The 20,501-nt window shown below is 35.0% G+C and overlaps 3 protein-coding genes across 5 annotated transcripts; 2 read left to right on the forward strand and 1 right to left on the reverse strand.

The window, feature by feature from the left end:
- Positions 1-241: 241 nt before the first annotated feature.
- Positions 242-5,865, forward strand: LOC120170467. Its single transcript, XM_039178410.1, has 9 exons — positions 242-392; positions 584-643; positions 1,260-1,392; positions 1,661-1,937; positions 2,281-2,409; positions 2,495-2,544; positions 4,326-4,423; positions 4,499-4,786; positions 5,317-5,865. The coding sequence occupies exons 2-9, from the start codon at positions 596-598 to the stop codon at positions 5,803-5,805; spliced, it is 1,512 nt and encodes a 503-aa protein (XP_039034341.1). The 5' UTR covers positions 242-392; positions 584-595; the 3' UTR covers positions 5,806-5,865.
- A 1,194-nt stretch (positions 5,866-7,059) lies between these two features.
- LOC120170449 (E3 ubiquitin-protein ligase BRE1-like 1) lies at positions 7,060-16,160 on the forward strand. 2 transcript variants are annotated; one of them, XM_039178386.1, is made up of 19 exons: positions 7,074-7,590; positions 8,438-8,599; positions 8,748-8,829; positions 9,060-9,290; positions 9,386-9,541; positions 10,947-11,140; positions 11,222-11,305; positions 11,398-11,517; positions 11,615-11,801; positions 11,879-12,039; positions 12,158-12,229; positions 12,565-12,641; positions 13,026-13,220; positions 13,562-13,634; positions 13,720-13,806; positions 14,690-14,827; positions 14,904-15,106; positions 15,197-15,362; positions 15,627-16,160. In XM_039178386.1, exons 1-19 carry the CDS (start codon positions 7,480-7,482, stop codon positions 15,756-15,758), a joined length of 2,631 nt encoding a protein of 876 aa, XP_039034317.1. In that variant the 5' UTR covers positions 7,074-7,479; the 3' UTR covers positions 15,759-16,160. The 2 variants fall into 2 exon arrangements, with proteins under 2 accessions (XP_039034318.1, XP_039034317.1); XM_039178387.1 differs by lacking the exon at positions 9,386-9,541 and having other exon boundaries at positions 7,060-7,590.
- Positions 15,568-17,973, reverse strand: LOC120170450. Of its 2 annotated transcripts, XR_005520761.1 has the most exons (4): positions 17,657-17,973; positions 17,447-17,559; positions 15,994-16,118; positions 15,568-15,872 (listed from the first exon to the last, which is right to left on the reverse strand). XR_005520761.1 is itself a non-coding variant. In XM_039178388.1 (2 exons), the coding sequence occupies exons 1-2, from the start codon at positions 17,885-17,887 to the stop codon at positions 17,485-17,487; spliced, it is 306 nt and encodes a 101-aa protein (XP_039034319.1). In that variant the 5' UTR covers positions 17,888-17,973; the 3' UTR covers positions 17,338-17,484. The 2 variants fall into 2 exon arrangements, 1 of the variants encoding a protein (XP_039034319.1); XM_039178388.1 differs by lacking the exons at positions 15,568-15,872; positions 15,994-16,118 and having other exon boundaries at positions 17,338-17,559.
- Positions 17,974-20,501: the final 2,528 nt, after the last annotated feature.

The raw sequence follows: 20,501 nt of genomic DNA on the forward strand, positions 1-20,501 counted from the left end.
TTTGTTGGTCATTTTCGTAAATAAAAAAAAGTTGATTAAAATCATTTATTATAATACATTTTCGGTTACTGAAGTTATTTTCTCAAAACAATATTGGTTGAAAGCCCAAAAAATAATGATGATGGCCCATTAGAGTTCTACTTCTTTGATGTAACCATACGACCCATAATTAGCAAAAGAAAGGACAGATCTTTGCTCAGCAGAATAAAAGAAAAAAGGGAATTTCCCCTTTGATCCGTAGCCTTCACGGCCCAATACCAATCAGGTTTCGCTGTCCTTTCCTCTGCGAAAATCTGAGTCTGTTAATTCATTGCATGTTGAAATTCATTGAATCGATCTGCAAAAGCTTTCGCGGATAATTGAACTGATAACTCGAGAAGCGAAGATTTAAAGTAAGTTTTTCTTGAATTTACTTCTAAAAGATTAAAAATTTTGTTCATCGTTAATTGCTTGGTGTTGGATTTTGGTTTCCTTTTCTTAACCATTCTTCTATATTTTTTCCTGGATTTACTTCACTATTATTCATATTGGAGGTTTTTAAAATTATATTAACTTGTTATTTTCCCCCTTTTTTGCTTGTTAGAAGTTGATCCTAATGAGGGATGCTGAAAGATGCAGAAATGGAGAAGGGGCACCTTTGGTGGTAAGTAATTTTGTTTGAAGATACTTTATTCGAATCTGTGTGCTGTGTAGGGGTTAAGATTTTATTGAGTTTTAAGGCGTTCTTTAACCTAGATGTTTAGCCCGATCTGGGTTCTAGTTTAAACTTACAATATGCTAGAGTTCTGCTCTCTATGTTATGTATTTTGTTTCCTCTAGTATTGCTTAATTTTATGTTGCTCCGGCTCTTCACTTTTAGTATTTTCTTCAAATACCCGTGTTTATATTTGTATATGAGTTTTGGAATGTAATCCTCCAAAACCACTTCAAATACATGGAAGAACTTAGAAAATGTTGAATATACTTGTGTAAGACAAAGCTGTATCCGACTTTCACGTCCAAGTCCTAGTATCATAAATTTCATTTGTAATTGGAACTGATATCAATGAATTTAGTTTTATAGAAGCTTTCTTTTCGGCCTTTTATCTTTGATATAAGATCTTTGTTTGCGATAACATATTGTTTTCATAACTTGGAGTTAAAGCTCTCTCTATCTCTTGGCTCTGGGTAAAATTGTTGTCATAGTTCTTTGGTTGATTCCATTAAATCTGCATCTACCCTGTATAATAACGTTCAAGTAACGGCAACCCTGTTGTCAGGCACAGAATGATGATCAGAGATTTGATGGGCTTATTCCTCAGTTATTTACCTCACTACCAGCTCTAAATGGTGCTGTTTCTTGTCTTGCACAAACAACTACTTTATTTACTGGTTGTTTTTCTGATTATGCTGGTAAGTTGGTTATGTTCATCTTGTATTTCTTATCTCCTTTTTTCATCTTCAATTTTTAAGTTGTACAGAAGTATAATTTTTTGTTCTTATTATTCCTTCTTCATTTCCGAGATTTAATCGTATGCCTTTGATATGCCATTTTCATGTTAAACTTGCTGTAAATCAAACTAACAGTCTTCTTCATATCTTTTTGGCTTTTATATCTTCTCATTGATTTTACCCATTAACTGTGGATGACTTCATTGAAATTCTTTTGGCAATGTTGCAGTGGATTTTTCTTCTGGAGATTTGAGTGATTCCGTTGTACATGCACAAGAATTAGAAACATTTTCTTCTGTACCGAATGAGGATGATTCTGTGATTAGTGATAATCCAAATTCAAGTGAAAGCAGAACAGCAGTGTCTGAATCCTCTACTCTTACAGTTACTGCCTCTGCTAACCATGATGGAATAGCAATGGCCTCTGCAGGAGATCCATATGAAAATACCGGTGCAATTGTACAATCAAGTCATCATGGGCAAAATGGGATTTCCATTTTTAAAGGGTACGGATTCATGTATGCTTAATTTTGAAGGTCCTCTTTGGGGAAATTTATGAAAATGGATTGTGATTTCAAATTGTCTTCCCATAATATTATTAAATCGTTATAGTTACACATGATGCTAAAAGGTCAAAGCATCTACAGCTTTTAAGTTCCATTTATGCTCTCAATGGAGCTACTTCTCAAATTGAAATCATGGAGTTTTTTCGGTTAATTATCTTCCCCTTTTCTTTGATATCTATTTGTAGTTCTTTTTAGTTAGTGCAGAAATAATTTTAGTTATGGGTATTATATATTTTTAAGGAGTAATGAATTATTTCAATCTTTCACAAACAAAAAACCTTAGGCTTATTGAAAGAGCACAGAGGACTGTCCGTGGATCTGCAGATGATATAGGATGGTTGAAGTGTGATCCCGAGATGCCTCCAGTTGAAGATGGAACAGAGAAGTTCACAGAAATTTTAGACAATATCAGGTCAACTGAGCTTTTCTTTTTTGTGTGTATATTATTACTTAGTATGTTTACGCACTTCTTGATTAGTTGGCTCTCATTTTGTTAGGCACGGTCTGCACAAACTGCCAAATTCAATGGTTTATTTATTGGTTCCAGGTATGTAAGCAATTTTCCCTCCTGAAAGCAACAATATTTGTACTCTTTTTTTAGGAAATTAGAGTTTTTTTACTAAAAATTTACTGTAGACAGGTCAAGGCATCAAAGATTTTTTTCTTAAAAATTTACGAGGAAAAGAAACCTTTCTGAAAACAATATTTCCTAACCAACCCTTAATTGATTTTAACCACCTCACCAAGTATATGATGAGTACATTCTGAATTATCTATTTTCTATCAGCTAAATAACTTCTTATATATCTTTCGCAGCTGAAATAAAAAAATGTAAATTCATGAATTGCCTTTACTTGTATATATAGTGAATAAGATTCTACATGGGATTTCAACCGACTAAAATCAGTTATTTATTTATTTATTTTTATAAGAAACTAGGCCTCATTAAAAACCCCCTTCATACCCGTCTTTGTACATAAGTACCTTGGCAGACATTGGAAGGAGGAAAAGAGTGCCTAAAGATTTTATTCCATAAATAAATTACACCTCATACATCAACAGACATATTACAAAGCACCAACCAACTTCTTAATCGCATCCCACCCTACAAACACACAACCCAACCAAAAACTTACTAAACAATTACCCTATACCCTACTTAGCAAACCGTCAGCCTCCCAATTTACAACCCTTTTAACTGATCTTATAATAACCCTATATTCCATTACAACACTAACAATTTCCTTAACCAGCTGTGAGAACACATTAGGACATGCTTCAGGAGTCTTAATCCATTTGACTGCAACTTTTGAATCCGTCTCTATGATTTACCCGCCCTTACCACTCCATTCTGATTTCACAAACAAAGCTAAACCAGTTTGAGTGGCCTTCAATTCAGCTTGAATAGGAGTTCCAGGACCCGTAGGTTTCGAAAAAGAACCCAGAATCTTGCTCTCTTCATTTCTCAATATACCACCAATTCCACTGCTATTTCAGTCACTTGTCACAGCCCCATCCACATTAATTTTGAAGAAACCCTAGGGAGGGGGACACCACGAGACCTTTAACAGATTATTCTTCATGGATGGATTGCTCGCGTCAGCCAATTTCGGATCACCAACAAGACAATCAAGGAGAACCGGAAACTTAAGGAATTTCGCCGAAAACCACACAGCCACTCTATATCTAGAAATAAAAAACAATTGATTCTGATCTATACATCCATTCTCAAAAACCACTTGGTTCCGACACTTCCATACTGACCATAAGACAGCTCCCGGAATAAAGTTCCAAATAGTAGACTTTGGAGCTAGACTTACCCAAGATGATAAAAGAACATTAGGATACACTGGAAGAGCCGTAGATAGATTCCATAAGTTTAAAAACCTCCCCCATAAGCCCCACACAATCGAACAGGAAAAGAACAAGTGAGAAACCGTCTTTTGGTACATGCCACAAAGAGAGCATAACATGTTCTCTATCCCACTAACACCTCGCTTTATTAATTCAGATTTAACGGCCAATTTTTGATGAAAAACCTGCCACGTAAACGCTTCCACTCTTGGTGTCGTAGAACCAATCCAAACCATCTTTGACCAAACCGTATCGTCAATCCAAACTGACACTTAGAACTAAGAATTTACCAGACTGAACCAAGGCTGAAATTGACTTGAGTTCAAATTTGATGCCGTTGGTTGGCATGAAAGAAAAGGTAGATGCATTGAGGGATCTTTGAACTATATCGTGAATCGTGATAATTTCCTCCTTTGCTTTAGATGGAATATTTCGATATCAGTTAATTTTCAGTTCTGGCAACTTCTTTGGCAGGTCTTTTCAGCAACCATGGTCCTCTATATTTTGTCAGTACAAAAACAAGTTTCTCAAAGCTGGGTCTAACTTGTCATATTGCCAAAATTCATAGTGAGGTATATTTAATTAATCTTCAATTCCGCAGTTCTGTCCTTTTTAGTCTATACTGAAAGTTGACAATTACTAACCAGGCTTCAGTTGAGAAAAATGCCAAAGAGATTAAAGATTGCATTGAGGAAATTTATTGGGGTTCCAACAAACGTGTTTTGCTTCTCGGACATAGCAAAGGTGGAGTAGATGCAGCGGCTGCTTTATCTATCTATTGGTCTGACTTGAAAGATAAGGTTGCCGGATTGGCAATAGCTCAGAGTCCATATGGCGGAAGCCCTATAGCTTCGGATATCTTGAGAGAAGGACAACTCGGTGATTATGTGAATGTACGGAAACTTATGGAGATTCTGATTTGTAAAGTGATTAAGGTATGAATTTGATCTTTTATACATTTTTTTTCATCTCAAGCATCTACAAATAATTGGCAGTATGCAACTATGTTTGCTGCGACTTCCGAGTTTCCATGGGAGGAACTCGGCTGCTGCTTTGGTATTTTAGTGATTTTTACCTCCTTTTCCACGGTTTGTGTTATAGATGATTATACTTTCTACGAGTTTCCATGGGAGGAACTCGGCTGCTGCTTTGGTATTTTAGTGATTTTTACCTCCTTTTCCACGGTTTGTGTTATAGATGATTATACTTTCTAGTGATGTGTAGTTATCTTTTAGTAATTGCTATGTTGTTTCAAAGCTTCATTTGTCTTGAATTGCTCATGTTTGACACCCATATCTTCTAAGGGTATTGGAATGTGATCCTTCGACTCAAGGATAAAGAAAGAAGAATTTAACATATCCGTTTCGGACACATACTCATATCCGATGCTCAAACCCATGTCTTAGTAGTAACATCACATTTTCTTTTTCTAACCATCTGTGCTTGAATAATTCCGACTTTAAAGGGGGACATGCAAGCTTTGGAAGACTTGACTTACACTAGGAGGAAGGAATTTTTGAAGAAACACCCTTTACCTAAGGAGCTTCCTGTTGTTTCTTTCCATACCGAAGCTGGCATTACTCCTGCCGTTCTTGCCACATTATCTCATATTGCTCATGCGGAGCTACCATTGATGGGCGCCCTCTCTGATGGCCAGCCCGCAAGGTTGCCTGTGGTCATGCCCCTCGGTGCTGTAATGGCTGCATGCGCCCAGTTGCTGCAGGTCAGATATGGTGAAAAGAGTGACGGGGTTGTGGCGCGCTGTGATGCAGAAGCCCCAGGATCTGTTGTGGTTCGGCCAAATCGTAAATTAGATCATGCCTGGATGGTTTATTCATCGTTGAACGACGACCCTTCGGAACAAGATGCAGCGCAAGTGTGCGAAGCTCTTTTAACACTGCTCGTGGAAGTTGGGCAGAGAAAAAGACGCGAACTCTCGATGAAATATGAATGAGGTAATGGCTGCTCGTGTCGTCTCACACCGAGTAGCCGAGGTTCTTTAGGCGTCAGTAGCTCCATTTAAGCCTGATAATTTTTTTTATTTGTATATATCGGAATTGTTAGGATTTGTAAAAATAGAGAATCTATTACAATGATCATAACTCATAGGCTATGCGACATTGTTGTATATAACTGACCTTTAAGTTATCTCGACTCGAATTTAAGTGTAAGATATTGGCATATATCTTTCACGAGTATTTTTAATATTTTTAAAGAGTTTCTTCTATATATGTGACTATTCATATTTTGTTTCTATATAAGTGTTAGATAAGGATAATTTTGGGTTAAATTACTCTGCAGGTTATTGTGTTATAGTGCTAATTGCTTTTTGATCCTTGTACTTTAAAAATGCATAAAAACTATAAAAGATAGATAGAAAAACAAGCAAAATGAATTGTTAAAATATGATGCGTCATGTTAACCTGATTTTTGTTGTTTAAAAAGTTATAACATTTGTGTTTAACATAAGATCTAGACACTAAGGTCAAAAGAAAGCATCCTAAATGACATCAAATCTCACTGTTTTTACTTCGTATATATATCACTCGTATAAATGTGCATACATAATGAATAATAAAGAGTATAATTATCAATACTATAAGTCATGTTTATTCATGCTTAATATCAAATTATTATAGTCACAGTAGTTCACATACATCACTTATCATTTGCCTTACGCTTACAATAACACATATCATATCATGTATATCAAATTCACATATCAATTTTCATATTTAAGAATCTTTAGCATTTTGTTTGAAATGAAACACAAACTAATTACTCATTTGATAAACGAACTCCATACAACTCTCATTTATTTATAGTCACATAGGTCCAAATACCACACAAATGATGAAGTCAAAGCTTTACATCCAACATTATTATGTATATTTCGAGTGGAGCAAGTTTTAATTCTTCCTACCTTACCTCGTATCTCAATTATCACATATATAAAAAAATATATAGAGTATTCTTTCTTAGGCATGCCTTTCATATCTAAAGATTTGATTCAAATTTATCATAAGTAAGTTGTTGTTTGATGTATAACATATATCATAGTATAAAATCGCTCAAAGATGATAGTTCATGTGCCAAAGTGGGACAAAAAATGTTTAGGTACTAAAACGAAAATCAATTATAGTTTGAGGGCCAAAAGGAGCATTAAGCCTTAATTTATGAGATTATTCCCTCTCAAACAGCTAAAATAAAAACCAAGGAAATTACAAAATCAAAGAAGAAAAGCTCAATTTCTCCCGATTCCCGATAATACCCTTCTAACATTCACGGAATTTCAGTCCTTCATTGAATACCCCTTCGGCCTCCCTAAGTAATTATTTAGTATTTTGTTCATTTTCTTGCTGTGTTTCCAGATAGAGAAAAGAGTAAGGGGAATTAGGGTTTCCGATCACAGTGTCGATATAACTGATTGGTTTTAGAGCTTTCAAAGTGAGGAACTAGAGTTTTCCAACGGGTTGATTGCCAGGGTTTTGTTAAAAGACCATTTCTTATTGTTTTTATCAGGTGCCAATTATGGTTGTTGGGAATGGGTGATTTACTTGGGGTTTGATGTGAAGAAAAGTTGCATTGGATGGGTTTCTAGGGTTTGTGAGTTTTTAGAGTGCGTTCAATGGGGAGCACTGGTGAGGCTGACCGAAAACGGCGTCACTTTAGCTCCATATCGCCCACTGCTGTTGCCTCAAAGACTCAACCATTCCCCCCAATTTCTGAGGAGAAAAAGGTAAGGTCTTCGTTGCTCCATGTTTTTTAAGTTTCTGATTTAAAGTATTTAGTCAAATATTTATACTTTCCCTTTGCTTGTTATTTTCTTAAATTTAAATTTGAAAGGAAAATGAAAATTTCTTAAATCCTGACTTGGTTTTTGATCTGTATCAAAATTGGAATTGCCATTTTTATTATATCGTTTCTGCTTGAATATTCTTTCATGGAATCAAATTGATGTATGCAGATATAAGGGTCGAACCTAATGATTCGAACTTCAACGATTGGTTTGATTCTGAGGATTTTTTATTATTTAATTTGATCATGAATTTTCTGGTATTGCTACTTACCCCCTCCCTTTTTCCCTCTAATATGCTCCGGCTTGAGTGTTGGAGATATTATGTTTTCTGTGAGAAGATTTTGATTGGGGTGTGGGTAGGTTGTTTGTTCTGTAGAAACTTTGAAGTTGGACCATATATGTATGTATGTATGTATGTATGTATGTATGTATGTATGTATGTATATGTTGATGAAATATTCTTCCTTTAGAAACTTTAACCTCAAGCTCATATTTCTGCATTAGCTTTGTTAGTTATGGGCCATGTTATTGCTTGTCGTCAAGAATTATTGTTATATAAAGTTTTTCTTTTACCTGTGCTTGTATGTATTTGTGCTTTTGAATTGTGATGTCAATTTGCTTTTTATACTTCTATTCTGGGTTGTTGAATGCTATGTTACGAAATTTTTGGGGAAATAATTCAACTGTTTATGAGTAGGTTGGCAAAGTTGAAATGCTTTCTTTTATTAGTTTATATTTTTTGAGCCTTCCCCTAATGCTTCCATCCATTTTTCTGGGCATGATGCAGCTTGATACTGCAGTTTTACAATTTCAGAATCAAAAGATTGAACAAAAGTTAGAGGCTCAGAAGGTCGAGTATTCTACTCTCGAGACGAAGTTCATTCAGTTGAAGGAGAAACAAAAGCCATACGATTCTATATTGAAAGTAGTGAATAAGTCTTGGGAAGCAGTAAGTCCCTGTTTAACCGTTGAATGATTTTATGTATTTTCTGCTGATTATGGAAAGACTAGAATCATATTTTATACCTTCTAGGTTTGGTTTTGTTTTGTTTAGTAAACTGCTTGATGGGAAATTGGCATTATTTCTTTTACAATAGCTGACTACTGATTTGGATTCAAGTTCCACCCACACAAGAAAGTCTAGCGGACAGGATGTTGGATGTACACCAAATGCAAAAGGTGAGAATCTTCTGCCGTGCTTTGGTCTCTATTTATTGCTGCTGTAGCCCTTTTTGATGAAATGTAACATAATTTCAGGGGCAATATTTTCTTTCTTATAACTTCTAAGATTGAGCTAAATTTGACAGTTCTGATTTCTAGGAGTTTTATATAATTCTTCCATTGCCTTTTTTAGTTTTTAATTGTTTTTCAAGTATGCTTGCTAAGAATGCTTTTGCATTTCTTTGTAGATGGACCTCCATTTCTTACTGAGGATGATTTTCTTAGTCGATTTATGGAGACAGGTGCAACTGAAAGCTCCTCTTCCAATAATTGCCCTGAGCATATCAAAGAAGATAGAGAAAATAAGGCTTCTGAAAAGACTAGGAACATTTTACACAATATAATAGTTGCCATTGATGACCTATGGTGCCTGAAGGATGGGTTATATGCTGCTGTTCAGAAAGAGCTTCAGAATGATGGTATGTAAAAAGTAATGTTTTTTTTTTTTTTTTTTTTTTTTACTTTTTACTGAGGTTACTACTTAGTTAACTGTACTCATGTCTATTTATGCTAGGCTCATGCAGGCATCTGATAGAACTGGAATCAGAAGTTAAAAAATTGAGAATCGCAATATCTGATATTCATTTGAAACACAGATCTTTGGCTAGAGAACTGCAACACCATAGAGATATTGATGCAAAAAGTAAAGTTGCGCTTAAACGTCTGAAAGGTAATTTCTATATGTTATCAGAATTGTTCTTTTGCCTGGATTAAGAAGTGGTGACTACATTATCAGTAGCCTAGATGCCACATTTATAAGTTATCGCCTAAGCAGATTTGGCATGCATAGATGTTCGTGTTAGGATTTACGAAGCTCAATTGACAACCGAAAATAATTTGCCAAGAGGGGGTGAATTGGCTTTTGATAAAAATTTAGGGAGTAAGAAGATTTAAAGGATGAGAAAAATAATGCACCGAGATTTATAATGGTTCAACTCCCTCAATGAAGTCTACATCTACTACCTAAGCTCCCCACTTAGGATTTTCCAACAAATACACTAATTTATTCTTTCTTTTCAAGGATCAAGAGTAATCTTTACAACTCCCTATCTTTTCAATTGGCTAAGATAGAACCCAAACTCCTTTACAAAAGGAATAAGAAAGTAAACAAAGAAACCTCTAAAAGGTAGGTGTTTACAAAATTAAGCCCACAAGAACAAAATTATTTACAAGAGAAAGGAAAATAAGAATGAAAAACTCTTCTCTTGTGTTTGATTGCTTGAATAGGTGTTCTAACCCTTCTTCAAGTGTCTTGAACTTGTTTTTATATGTTAGAATGAGCTTGTGGTCGTTTCTAGCCGTTGGGAGTGATTTGGAGCCGTTGGGATGTTTTTTCTGCAAAATAAAACTGCCCAGGACAGGAATATCGGTACTCTATTAATAAGTATCGATACTTCCTTTGTTATTTTTAAATAAAACTAGTTGTTACTAGTCGTTGGGCCTGACGATATCGATACTATGCTCATGGTATCGATACTACTATGTAAAGTAGTATTGGTACCCCTTTGGGTATCGGTCCCTATTTTGTATTTTGGAATTTGAGTAAACTGGTAGTATCGATACTACCTTGAGAGTATCGATGCTTCTCTTACCTTTGGTATTGGTACCACATGAACAGTATTGGTAATGTTCATATAGTATCGATACTTTAGGAACAATATTTGTACTTAGTACTTTGAAAATCAGTTTTGTGCTCGAATTCTAGTTTAATGGACTTTGAATTGTTTTTGAAAACTTTGAACAAATTCAATTCAAGTCCAAAAACATTTCGCCTTAATTTGTTATATCAAAACATTTTAAAAATGGTTCAACAGTTCGTAATATTTTATGATAAAATAAACTTGCATGTATGTGGTAGCAAACAAAAATCAGTATACATGCATGCAAATTCATGTAAATTTATGTGATCCACACTATTCTTTCACCTTAGAGAAACTGCTCTCTCCCTCCAATGTTAATCAATGGGTGCTAACCCTTTTGTTGTGGTTCAAATGCAAGTTAATTATCAAGGTAGGAAATGTAGTTAAGGTTTCTGCGTGTTTGATTGGGTCTGTTTTCTTCTTTTTTGTTTGAAGGTGAATTCGAGAGGGCAGTTGCAGAACTGCAGGAAAGTAACTGCAAATTGGCAGCTATTAAAGCAGAAAGAGATGCAACGAATGGGGCATTTTCCCCTGTCTTAAAACTAGGCAGTAAGCCCATTTCTGGTGATAAAGTCAAAGAAAAGCATAGAGATCTGCATGAAATGGAGTCTGCCCTTAAAGAGCTGACGGTAATTCCTTTTTTCCTTCTATTTATCTTGTGAAATTTCTAAATCCAAAAGTTGGTGCAATGATCTATTTGAGTTGCACAGGAGCAAGCATCTTCTCGACTGACAGGGCTAAAAAGTCTTCATGAAGAAAGAATAAAAATATTACAGCAGTTATCGAATTTGCAGGTTTGCCTTTTTAAAGTTATTATTTTATTTTTCATTTTCCTTTATTTCCAACTTGCCATCATATATGTTGGATGGGGATTTCTCATTAACAGAACACATTGAAGAGCGTGAAGCGTATTTCTTCTTCCCAAGCGTTCCTTTTGGTGAGAGATCAACTAGAAAAGTCAAAGTCAGAAGTCTTCCATTATAAAGATTTATTTGAGAAACTACAGGTTGTTACTGGTCGGTAGTTTCATATATGCCTTTTTCTGTAATTTTGTGGACTTCCAATTCCAATGCTAACTTTAACTTCCCTCCTAAAACTTTTAGGTTGAGAAAGATAACCTGGCTTGGAGAGAAAAGGAGTTGAATATAAAGAATGACATAGCTGATGTTTTTCAGAGATCTTTGGCAGTTTCTAATTCTCGAGCTTCTTATCTCGGGGCAGAGATACAGCGACAAATTGATGAAAGAAAGAGGATTGAAGCTAAGCTGGAAGAGGCATCTAGAGAACCCGGTAGGAACATATCTATTGTTTTCATCTTACCTCTATTCTGTTGCTGAAAATCAGTTTAATATACATTCAACTTTCAGGAAGAAAGGAAATAATTGTGGACTTTAAAAACTTGCTTTCTTCATTTCCCGAGGCAATGAGTTCGATGCAGAGCCAATTAGGCAAGTACAAAGAGGCCGCTGTGGATATTCATTCTCTCCGGGCTGACGTGCAATCTCTTTCCAACATTCTTGATAGGAAGGTTTGTACTTATATAAGTTGTCTGGTTGTTCCCTCTATTGCCTAAAGGCCTTAAAGATCCTCGTTTCTTTTTGCTTCACGGACTTGTAAAGAATTTTTAAATTATTGTTTATGAACAGGCTAAAGAATGTGAGAATTTATCTGTCAGATCTGCTGAACAAGTTGCTGAGATGCGTAAGTTGCAAGCCATGGTATGATTGGTTAATCCGCCCTTTTCAGTCTCCAAATCTTTTTTTCTCTGAGAAGGAAAATATATTGTTTAGGGATGAGTCTACAATGAATGCCATACACCGATATGGACCACTAATGACATACACTGGTATGCACTACTAATATTTAAATAGGGTAAAATTCATAAATGGTTATTAAATTTTGCTAAAATGATTTTATTTGCCATTTGATTTTTAAAAGTTACAAAATAGACATTAAAATTTTGATTGTGTTAAAAAATGGGTATCGTCCATTATCAGTCTCCAAGTTTTTTTTTCCTCTTGTTTAGATATTATTTTGATTTCGTTTATTACAGGTCCAGGATTTGAAGGACAGTGATATGGAGATGAAATTGATGTTGGAGATGTACAGACGTGAGTTTACTGATGCAAGGTCAGATTATCTAATACAAGATGCATTCTTTTGTATCTTCTACAATCTGATTGTATATGTTGAATTTGAATTATTTTCCATAGAATATTCTGGTCAGCAGAGCAATCTTTGAGAAATCTTTCACAAAATTCCTCCATTCAGTGCTTCTTGGAGTTAGACTAAGCGTTTGTTTCTTCTTTTAACATTTTTCTTCACTGGAAATTATTAGCAACTTGAGGTGCAGGAGAATGTCAGCATATCTTATGTTGTTAGTGGTTATGATATGCTACCTTTGGTTATATTGTGCTATAATTAAAGTGCTGATCAGTGATCTCACTACCCTTGATTTGGTTCTTTTTTATGCTTAGGTCCAGATTCTTACATTTTATTTTTCTGTGATTGCAGAGATATTTTGGAAGTGAAGGATTCAGAATACAAGGCATGGGCTCATGTTCAAAGTTTGAAATCCTGCCTTGATGAGCATAATTTGGAATTGCGTGTTAAGACAGCTAACGAAGCTGAAGCAATGTCCCAGCAAAGGTTAGCTGCTGCAGAAGCTGAAATTGCTGAATTGCGACACAAGCTGGAGGCATCTAACAGGTTAAAGTTTACCCTATTATTTTCATATTATATATACTACCAGGCCCTATTAATTCCACGATATGATGTCACCAATTCAAGTTTTTAATTTCACCATACCTTTTCTTTTGGATGCAGATGTTGTCTAAATTCATTTTGCAGCAATTGTTATATCTGTGTTAGGCAAATGTTTATTTGTTGTGTATAGACAATTCCGCATACAGTATTCTGTTGAAATTCTCATTAACCAGAATGTAGATGTATTGGGAATAGTATACCTGGTTTTCATGATGTTGATACCTTCATTTATCAAAAAGGGGTTTATGAGAAGCAAGTGAAAAGTGTTTGTGGTGTTATTTCAGGGAAAAGGCTAACCTTTCTGGTGCTTTGAAATCGAAAAATGAAGAAAATGAGGCTTACTTGGCTGAAATAGAGGTTAGTTTCTTGTTATTTAGTCTTGGCTCTGCCTTTGGCACTATCATTGTTTTTTGATATAGCTGTTAGTTTGGTTTTCCCTCAGTCAATTGGGCAGGCATATGATGACATGCAAACACAAAACCAGCAGCTATTGCAGCAAATTACAGAAAGAGATGACTATAACATGAAGGTAATCAATTATTTGGTATATGATATTCGGAGATCCCATTAGAGTTGATCATGGATGCTTGCATAACCAATCAAAAGATGTTTGATCATGGAATAGAAAACATCCACTTGCAAACCAAGACAGAAAACTAACAATTAGGAGTACATCATTTTTTTTTTTTTGATAAGAAGGTAGGCCTCGTTAAAAACCCCCTTCATGATTAATGGAGCAAAAAGTGCTCCTTAATCAGCGGAAGGAGGAAAAGAGTGCCTTAATTCATTTAAAACCGAAAGATACATAATGTTTAAAAACAAAACACACCCTTTACAATAATCAACCAAAATCCTAACTAAGGCCTAATAGAAAGCTGCGTAACTAGCCAATACCAGCGGAAGGAGTACATCATTTCGCTCAGGTTAATATGACATACAAGGAGATTGAACATGTTTAGTTGTGTTTGGTACTTGGTCTCCATTTGGGTGTTAATTGTTGATATGAAGATTCACATATATTCTCTTCGGCCAGTAATCTGCTCAGTCATTTATGTAAAATTTTATTGAGATTCCATCTATCTTTTAGCTGGTATTGATATTTTTTAATAGCCTAACCCTTCAACTATAACAGCGCCAATGTTGTTATCGACCTAAACATCACTGAAATTTGCTTGAAAGGTGATATTAAAGACCGATGGACTTGCTTATCATGAAACTGGGGGAGTGGTTAATATATGTGGTTTTGTTATAACCTTTTCTTGTAAAGGACTTTGGGCATCTACATTCTTTCTTCTATTTCTTGACATTTACCTTCATGTAGAGAACTTGTTCTTCAAGAGAATACATGGTCTTCTGTATAGACTTGTATATTTGCTCCTAGAGCTTGATTTTGCTTTAATGGTCCTTTACAGCTTGTTTTGGAAGGTTTGAGGGCAAAACAGCTTCAAGACTCTCTACTATTGGAGAAACATACCATGGAGAAGGAGATTCAGCAAGCCAGTGCATCCATTGATTTTTATAATATGAAAGCTGCGACAATCGAGGATCAAGTATGACAATGAATGTGTTATGTTGTATGAAATAAACTTCTAAAGGCATTCAAGTCTTGAGCAATTCCTTTTGCAGCTGAGGTTCTGCTCAGACCAGGTTCAGAAATTTGGAGAAGAAAGATTTCAAAATTCAGTTTTGTTGGAAACTACGCAAAAGCGATTGTCAGATACAAGAAGATCATCTCATCAAGCAAGGGAGTCACTGGAGGACTCACAATTGAAGATTGAGAAAAGTAGAGTGGCATTAGTGGAAGTGCAGATTGAAATAGAGAGCGAAAGGTAACAGAATTTTATTAGTCCTTTATTTTTCCAGTTTGTATCGATGCATAGGTGAGTCACGTCTGTTTTTCTCTGTCATTTGTTTATTAGGTTTAACAAGAAAAGAATCGAGGAAGAATTGGAAATGGTGAGAAGAAAGGTAGTACATCTTCGAGCAAAAACAGAAGGCAACTCGGTGGTTGAAAAGCTTCAACAAGAACTTAGAGAATATAGAGAAATACTGAAGTGTAGTATCTGTCTTGACAGACCGAAAGAGGTAAATGTGCAATTCTGAGGCAGTTCAACTAGGCCCTTGTTGTAGTTTGGGCTTTTATTCTCATTTATGCCGACAGATGGATAGGATGCTTCTTGTTATTTAAAGTGTGGGGTATGATCCTCCAAATATATGGAAAAACTACACATTTGCCATATTTGACACTTACCCATGTTACATAGCTTATAGCTTTGGCTTGTTCCTTTTCGTTTCAAATTTCCCAGTCTATTTCCCAATTTTCTTATAGATATGTTGTCCATTCTCCAGGTTGTTATTACAAAATGCTATCATCTCTTCTGCAACCCTTGTGTACAGAAAATCACCGAAAGCCGTCACCGCAAGTGTCCTGTGTGTGTTGCAAGCTTCAGTGTCAATGATGTTAAACCTGTTTATATCTGACATTGGAGCTCTCATCACGACTGCTAGTCCATGGGCTGCATCTTCCATGGGCTTCGGCCTGCATCTTCCATGGGCTTTGGCCTGCATCTTCCATGGGCTTGCACCGCCAGAGACCTGAACATGCACAGGTTCCATGTATTGTTATATTAGAGAGTTGTTAGAGAAGAATCCAGACAGGAACTCGAGGTTTCCTATCCCTATCCATATTTAGTCAATGCAAATCCTCAGCACTTACCTGTTTGGTTCCAAGTTGATTAGACATAAATTATGCAGTATTTCATGATGTTTGCAGATTATTCAGAATTGATCAAATTCTGTACTCTGCTGAAATCTTTTTGGAGCATGACTCGAGTTTTTGGCCTGCACATATTTTAAAAGAGCTTGTTGTTAGTATTATTTGTTTTTATTTTTGTTCTCCTTAATTTTCGGTTTTAATTGTAGGTTATCTTAGTAACATGTTGAAGGAAACTAATTTAGTCTTGTGTTCTTATTTGTTGTGGTGGGGAAAGAGAGCACTTATAATATCATCATTATAAGGCTTTCTTTGAAATTTTACAAGGGTTTCTCTAGGGAAGGGGCTAATGGGATTGATTCAATCATGTGACCTCACGTAGACGTATCAATTCGTGTATCAATGTCATGTTTGTATATGTATTCGGGTATTTGTCATGTTTGTGATTTTTTACATTTATATAAATTTTGACATGTTCATGATTTTTATCCGTTCATCTCTTCTTTTTACTCCCTTCTGGGTCTTTTGTAGTTTTGTTGTATTTGTGTTCTAACTATGGTGCTAAACACATCACACAATTTACAAAGGAATTTGCCAAGTGCTACATACAATTAAAGCAATGCATTGGAAACATAACAAGCAGTAGCTTCGGCATGGTATGGGGTTTTCAAACATTTTTATATTTTATAGATTAAATTATTTTTAAATAAACACATGTTTTTAAGTACCAATTTGGGCCGAGTTAGATTGTTTCGAAATTGTGAAAATCTTATTCAAGAACTGATTTGTGTGGCCAGACTGTACTTAATGAGCCTGTTTATTGTCTTAACATGATCAAACCAGGGAATTGTTCCAACCCTAGAATCTTTTTCCCATCCCCCAATTGTAGTGCCAAGAAATAAATTTTATATAGGTGGTGGTAAAACACAATTTTATGTCAACAAGAAGTTATATTAGAAATTTCATAAATGAATTTCAGAGAATACAAAAATCAGATTATTGATAAAAAAATATATCTAAATTATATAGTTATATAAAATTTGCAGGTGATGCAAGTATCTTTAAAATCCTTAGGTTCATTTTTTGATAACCGGATTTGAAAGTTTAACATATTAATATTTTGAGGTGAGTACAATTGTATATTAACGACATAAATTTTTTGTGTGGGGGTGAGTACAAATAAAACTTCTGATGAGCAAAAAATTCAAGTTATTGGTCAAATTGCGTATGATTCTAAAGCATTTTGAAGCACTCTGATAGGGTTATCATTGCAATTCTATGCTCAGCTTGGATTACATTTGTTTCTTATCAATTTGGTTATTGGGTATGAATGACAGAGATTGATACTTTAGAGCTAATTGTTTGATTATTATGACAAACATGGAGAGTTTAAACAGACAAAACGAAAGGCAATCTGGTTAAATGCAAGGAACTAAAAGGGTAGAAAAATTAGAACCCGGAAAGCTCTTCAAAAGAGAATTGGGAAACAAGGACTCATTTATCCCCTGTCCTCGGACGAATTCCAAGTCCACTTCTTATACTCGCACCCACCTCCATCAGATCTTCGACCTGTTGAAGAAATGAAATCACAAAACCAAAATTTGAGCACATTTAGTGAAAAGGTTGAGGGTGAAGATTTAGAAGACGTGGACATGAGTAGATTTACTTTGTGAATGCCGGAGGCTTTAAGGAAAGCGATGGAAGCAGTGGCGGAGGCGCCGAGGAACAAGGAAGCGACGCCGAAGGCTTTGACGGGCATCAAACGGTGGTCACCGATATAACCTTTTCGATACGAAGATGCTGCCCATCCGAGCTGGGTTACGCTCGCTAAGGCCCAATACCAGTGGGTGGCGATGCGGATCTTTTCGGTGTCGCCGCCGGTCTCCTCCGCCTCCATTAGTTGTTTTCCTCTTCTAGACCAGCTTTTGAGCTGCTTTTCTCCAATTGCTTCTTAATTGGGGATTTATTAATAGGTGATTTAAACAGAAACCATGCAAGACAGGTTTTTCTTTAAGATTTTTTCTTTTATTTAAAATTTTATCAGTAAGTTAATACTTAGATAATTATAAATTTTTTAACGAAAAAAAAAGATAAATTTAAAACATATAATTAATGAATATTTGTAATTTGTAATAATAAATAAATTTAATAAAGCAGCATCGTATATTTAAGAAATTATTTTATAATTTTTAATAGTTAAAAATTTTAATAAAATAATATTCTATAATAATTAACCATTTATAGATTTTATCTTAATTTTAAATCCTCCCAATTTATTTATTCAATAAATAATTACTCTTTGTATATTGTGAATCGAAATAAGTTTCGATATTTAAAATTAATTTAAATATGAATAGATAAATATTCATTGTTTAGAAAGAGTAGAAATATATTTTATATGGAAACTCTATGTATAAAATTTCAATTTTTGTAACGAGGGGTCATAAGGACTAGCAGGAGATCTGTTTCATTAAAAAAAAAGAGGTGTTATTTTAGCCTTTGAATTATGTCGAAATCATTTTGATGTTTTGATATAACAAATAAAATGTTAATAAATTTTAAGATTTCATATTCAATTTCAAATATAATATTTAATTTATTTATTCGAATATTATAAATATTACTCCGAGTCTTCAAATTTCAATTTTACTTCTTATTTAAATGAAAAATTGTGTTTCACTCTTAAAATATTTTTGAAAGAATTTTTACAAAGTATTTCGAACCATAATCGAGTCAAAATTGAGTTTTAAATAGGGTAGTATAGATACCTCCTTGGACAATATCGATACCGCCCAAACATCGAATACAAAAGAGGTACTGATACCCTACAAGGTATCGATACCCTTACGTAGTAGTACCGATACCATGATTATGGGTACCGATACTACTTACGTGATTTTGACTCCGAGATAAACATCGAATGCAAAATGGGTACTGATATCATGAGAGGTATCGATATCGTTGGTTTTGCAACGGTCGAAATATTTGAATTTTATACATGTAGTATCGATACCCCTTAGTGGAGTACTGATACCCTTACGCTCTCAACAACTTTTTGAAGTGGAAAACATACAACAACGGCTCCATTGACTCCATGATTATCTCCAACATTCAGAATTCATTCAAGGGGTATTTAAACAAGTCATGAAGCCATTGATGATGAAGAGAAGCTAGAGAAAAAAAAGAGAAAGCCTTAAACTTATTGTTTGAGCAATTCAAGCCTACATCCATTCAATATTCATTTTGCTTTCAAGAACACCATTTTTGCTCAATTGTATTTATTCTTGAGTGTTTTTTCTTTGTTCTAGAATTGTGCAAACATCTTACCTTGTGAGGTTTTTCTTCTAAGTTTGCAAGTTTGTAATTTTCTCTTTGAGAAGAGAGTGTCTTAAGAATTTGGGGTATAATTCTTGAGGGAGTTATAAGGTTACTCTTTGTCCTAAAAAATGACAAATTAGTGAATTTGTGGAAAATCCTTAGTGTGGATAGCTAAGGTAGTGGACGTAGACTTTGGTTGAGAAAGTCGAACCACTCTAAATCGTTGTGCAAATCTTTTCAATTTTATGTCAAAGCTTCCACCAAAATTTTAATTGCCAATTCACCCCCTCTTGGCTATTTCATCCGATCGATTAACTCAACAATTTATATCAGAGCTACACTCATTTGAAGGTTTTACCGCCTCTTGAGAAGATCTAGGAAGAGTTCAATCGATATTCAAGTCATCAATGGCCTCTACATCAAACTTCGACTTCGTTCTTAATTCTCAGCCCGCCAACAACCTCATTTCTTCAAAGGAGATAACTATGTCTATTGGAAGAACAGAATGAAGTTCTTCATTCAAGCTAGTGACATGGGAGCATGGAAAATCATGATGGGAGGATACTCTGAACCATCCATATAACTAGAAATGTGGAGTGAAGAAGAGACGAGATTATTCCAGCTCAATTCAAAAGCAATTCATATTCTATTTTGTGCACTAGGACCAGATGAATACGGGAGAATTTCATCTTGTTCAACCGCCAAGGAGATATAGGAAAAACTTTAACTCACACATGAAGGAACCAACGAGGAAAAAGAAACCAAAATTAGTCTTCTTACTCATAGCTATGAAAATTTCAGGATGAAACCAGATGAATACATCAAAGCTATGACAGATAAATTCTCTGTAATTGTTAATGGTCTCAAGGTATTCATAGAAATAATCCCAAACGAGAAACTTGTGAGGAAGATAATTTATTCTCTTCCAAAAGCTTGGCAATCGAAGAAGACTGCGATTATCGAAACTAAAGACCTAAAGTCTTTAACTCTCGATGAGCTCATTGGTTCTCTCCTCACTCATGAAATGATGATTCAAGATGAGGTAGATCATGAGAATAAATACGACACAAAGAAGGAGATGGAGAAAAAGAAGAACGTTGGTGTTGTTATCAAATCCACCAAAGATGAGAGTGACTCTGATGAAGAAATGACATTGCTTGCCAAAAGACTCTGAAAATTAATAAAGCCCAATA

This window comes from Hibiscus syriacus, unplaced genomic scaffold (genome assembly GCF_006381635.1).
Source record: "Hibiscus syriacus cultivar Baekdansim isolate YM2019G1 unplaced genomic scaffold, ASM638163v2 tig00111779_pilon, whole genome shotgun sequence".
Lineage (NCBI taxonomy): Eukaryota > Viridiplantae > Streptophyta > Magnoliopsida > Malvales > Malvaceae > Hibiscus > Hibiscus syriacus.

What these genes read in the sequence shown, in the direction of transcription:
- LOC120170450 (XM_039178388.1), bottom strand. Translation starts at nt 17,887, where the DNA reads ATGGAGGCGGAGGAGACCGGCGGCGACACCGAAAAGATCCGCATCGCC. An exon ending in AAGCCTCCGGCATTCACAAA is followed by an intron (nt 17,560 to 17,656) that starts GTAAATCTACTC and finishes TTTCTTCAACAG; the next exon opens with GTCGAAGATCTGATGGAGGT.
- LOC120170467 (XM_039178410.1), top strand. Translation starts at nt 596, where the DNA reads ATGAGGGATGCTGAAAGATGCAGAAATGGAGAAGGGGCACCTTTGGTG. An exon ending in GAAATTTTAGACAATATCAG is followed by an intron (nt 2,410 to 2,494) that starts GTCAACTGAGCT and finishes TCATTTTGTTAG; the next exon opens with GCACGGTCTGCACAAACTGC. An exon ending in TGATTTGTAAAGTGATTAAG is followed by an intron (nt 4,787 to 5,316) that starts GTATGAATTTGA and finishes CCGACTTTAAAG; the next exon opens with GGGGACATGCAAGCTTTGGA.
- LOC120170449 (XM_039178386.1), top strand. Translation starts at nt 7,480, where the DNA reads ATGGGGAGCACTGGTGAGGCTGACCGAAAACGGCGTCACTTTAGCTCC. An exon ending in CAATTTCTGAGGAGAAAAAG is followed by an intron (nt 7,591 to 8,437) that starts GTAAGGTCTTCG and finishes GGCATGATGCAG; the next exon opens with CTTGATACTGCAGTTTTACA. An exon ending in GAAAGAGCTTCAGAATGATG is followed by an intron (nt 9,291 to 9,385) that starts GTATGTAAAAAG and finishes TATTTATGCTAG; the next exon opens with GCTCATGCAGGCATCTGATA.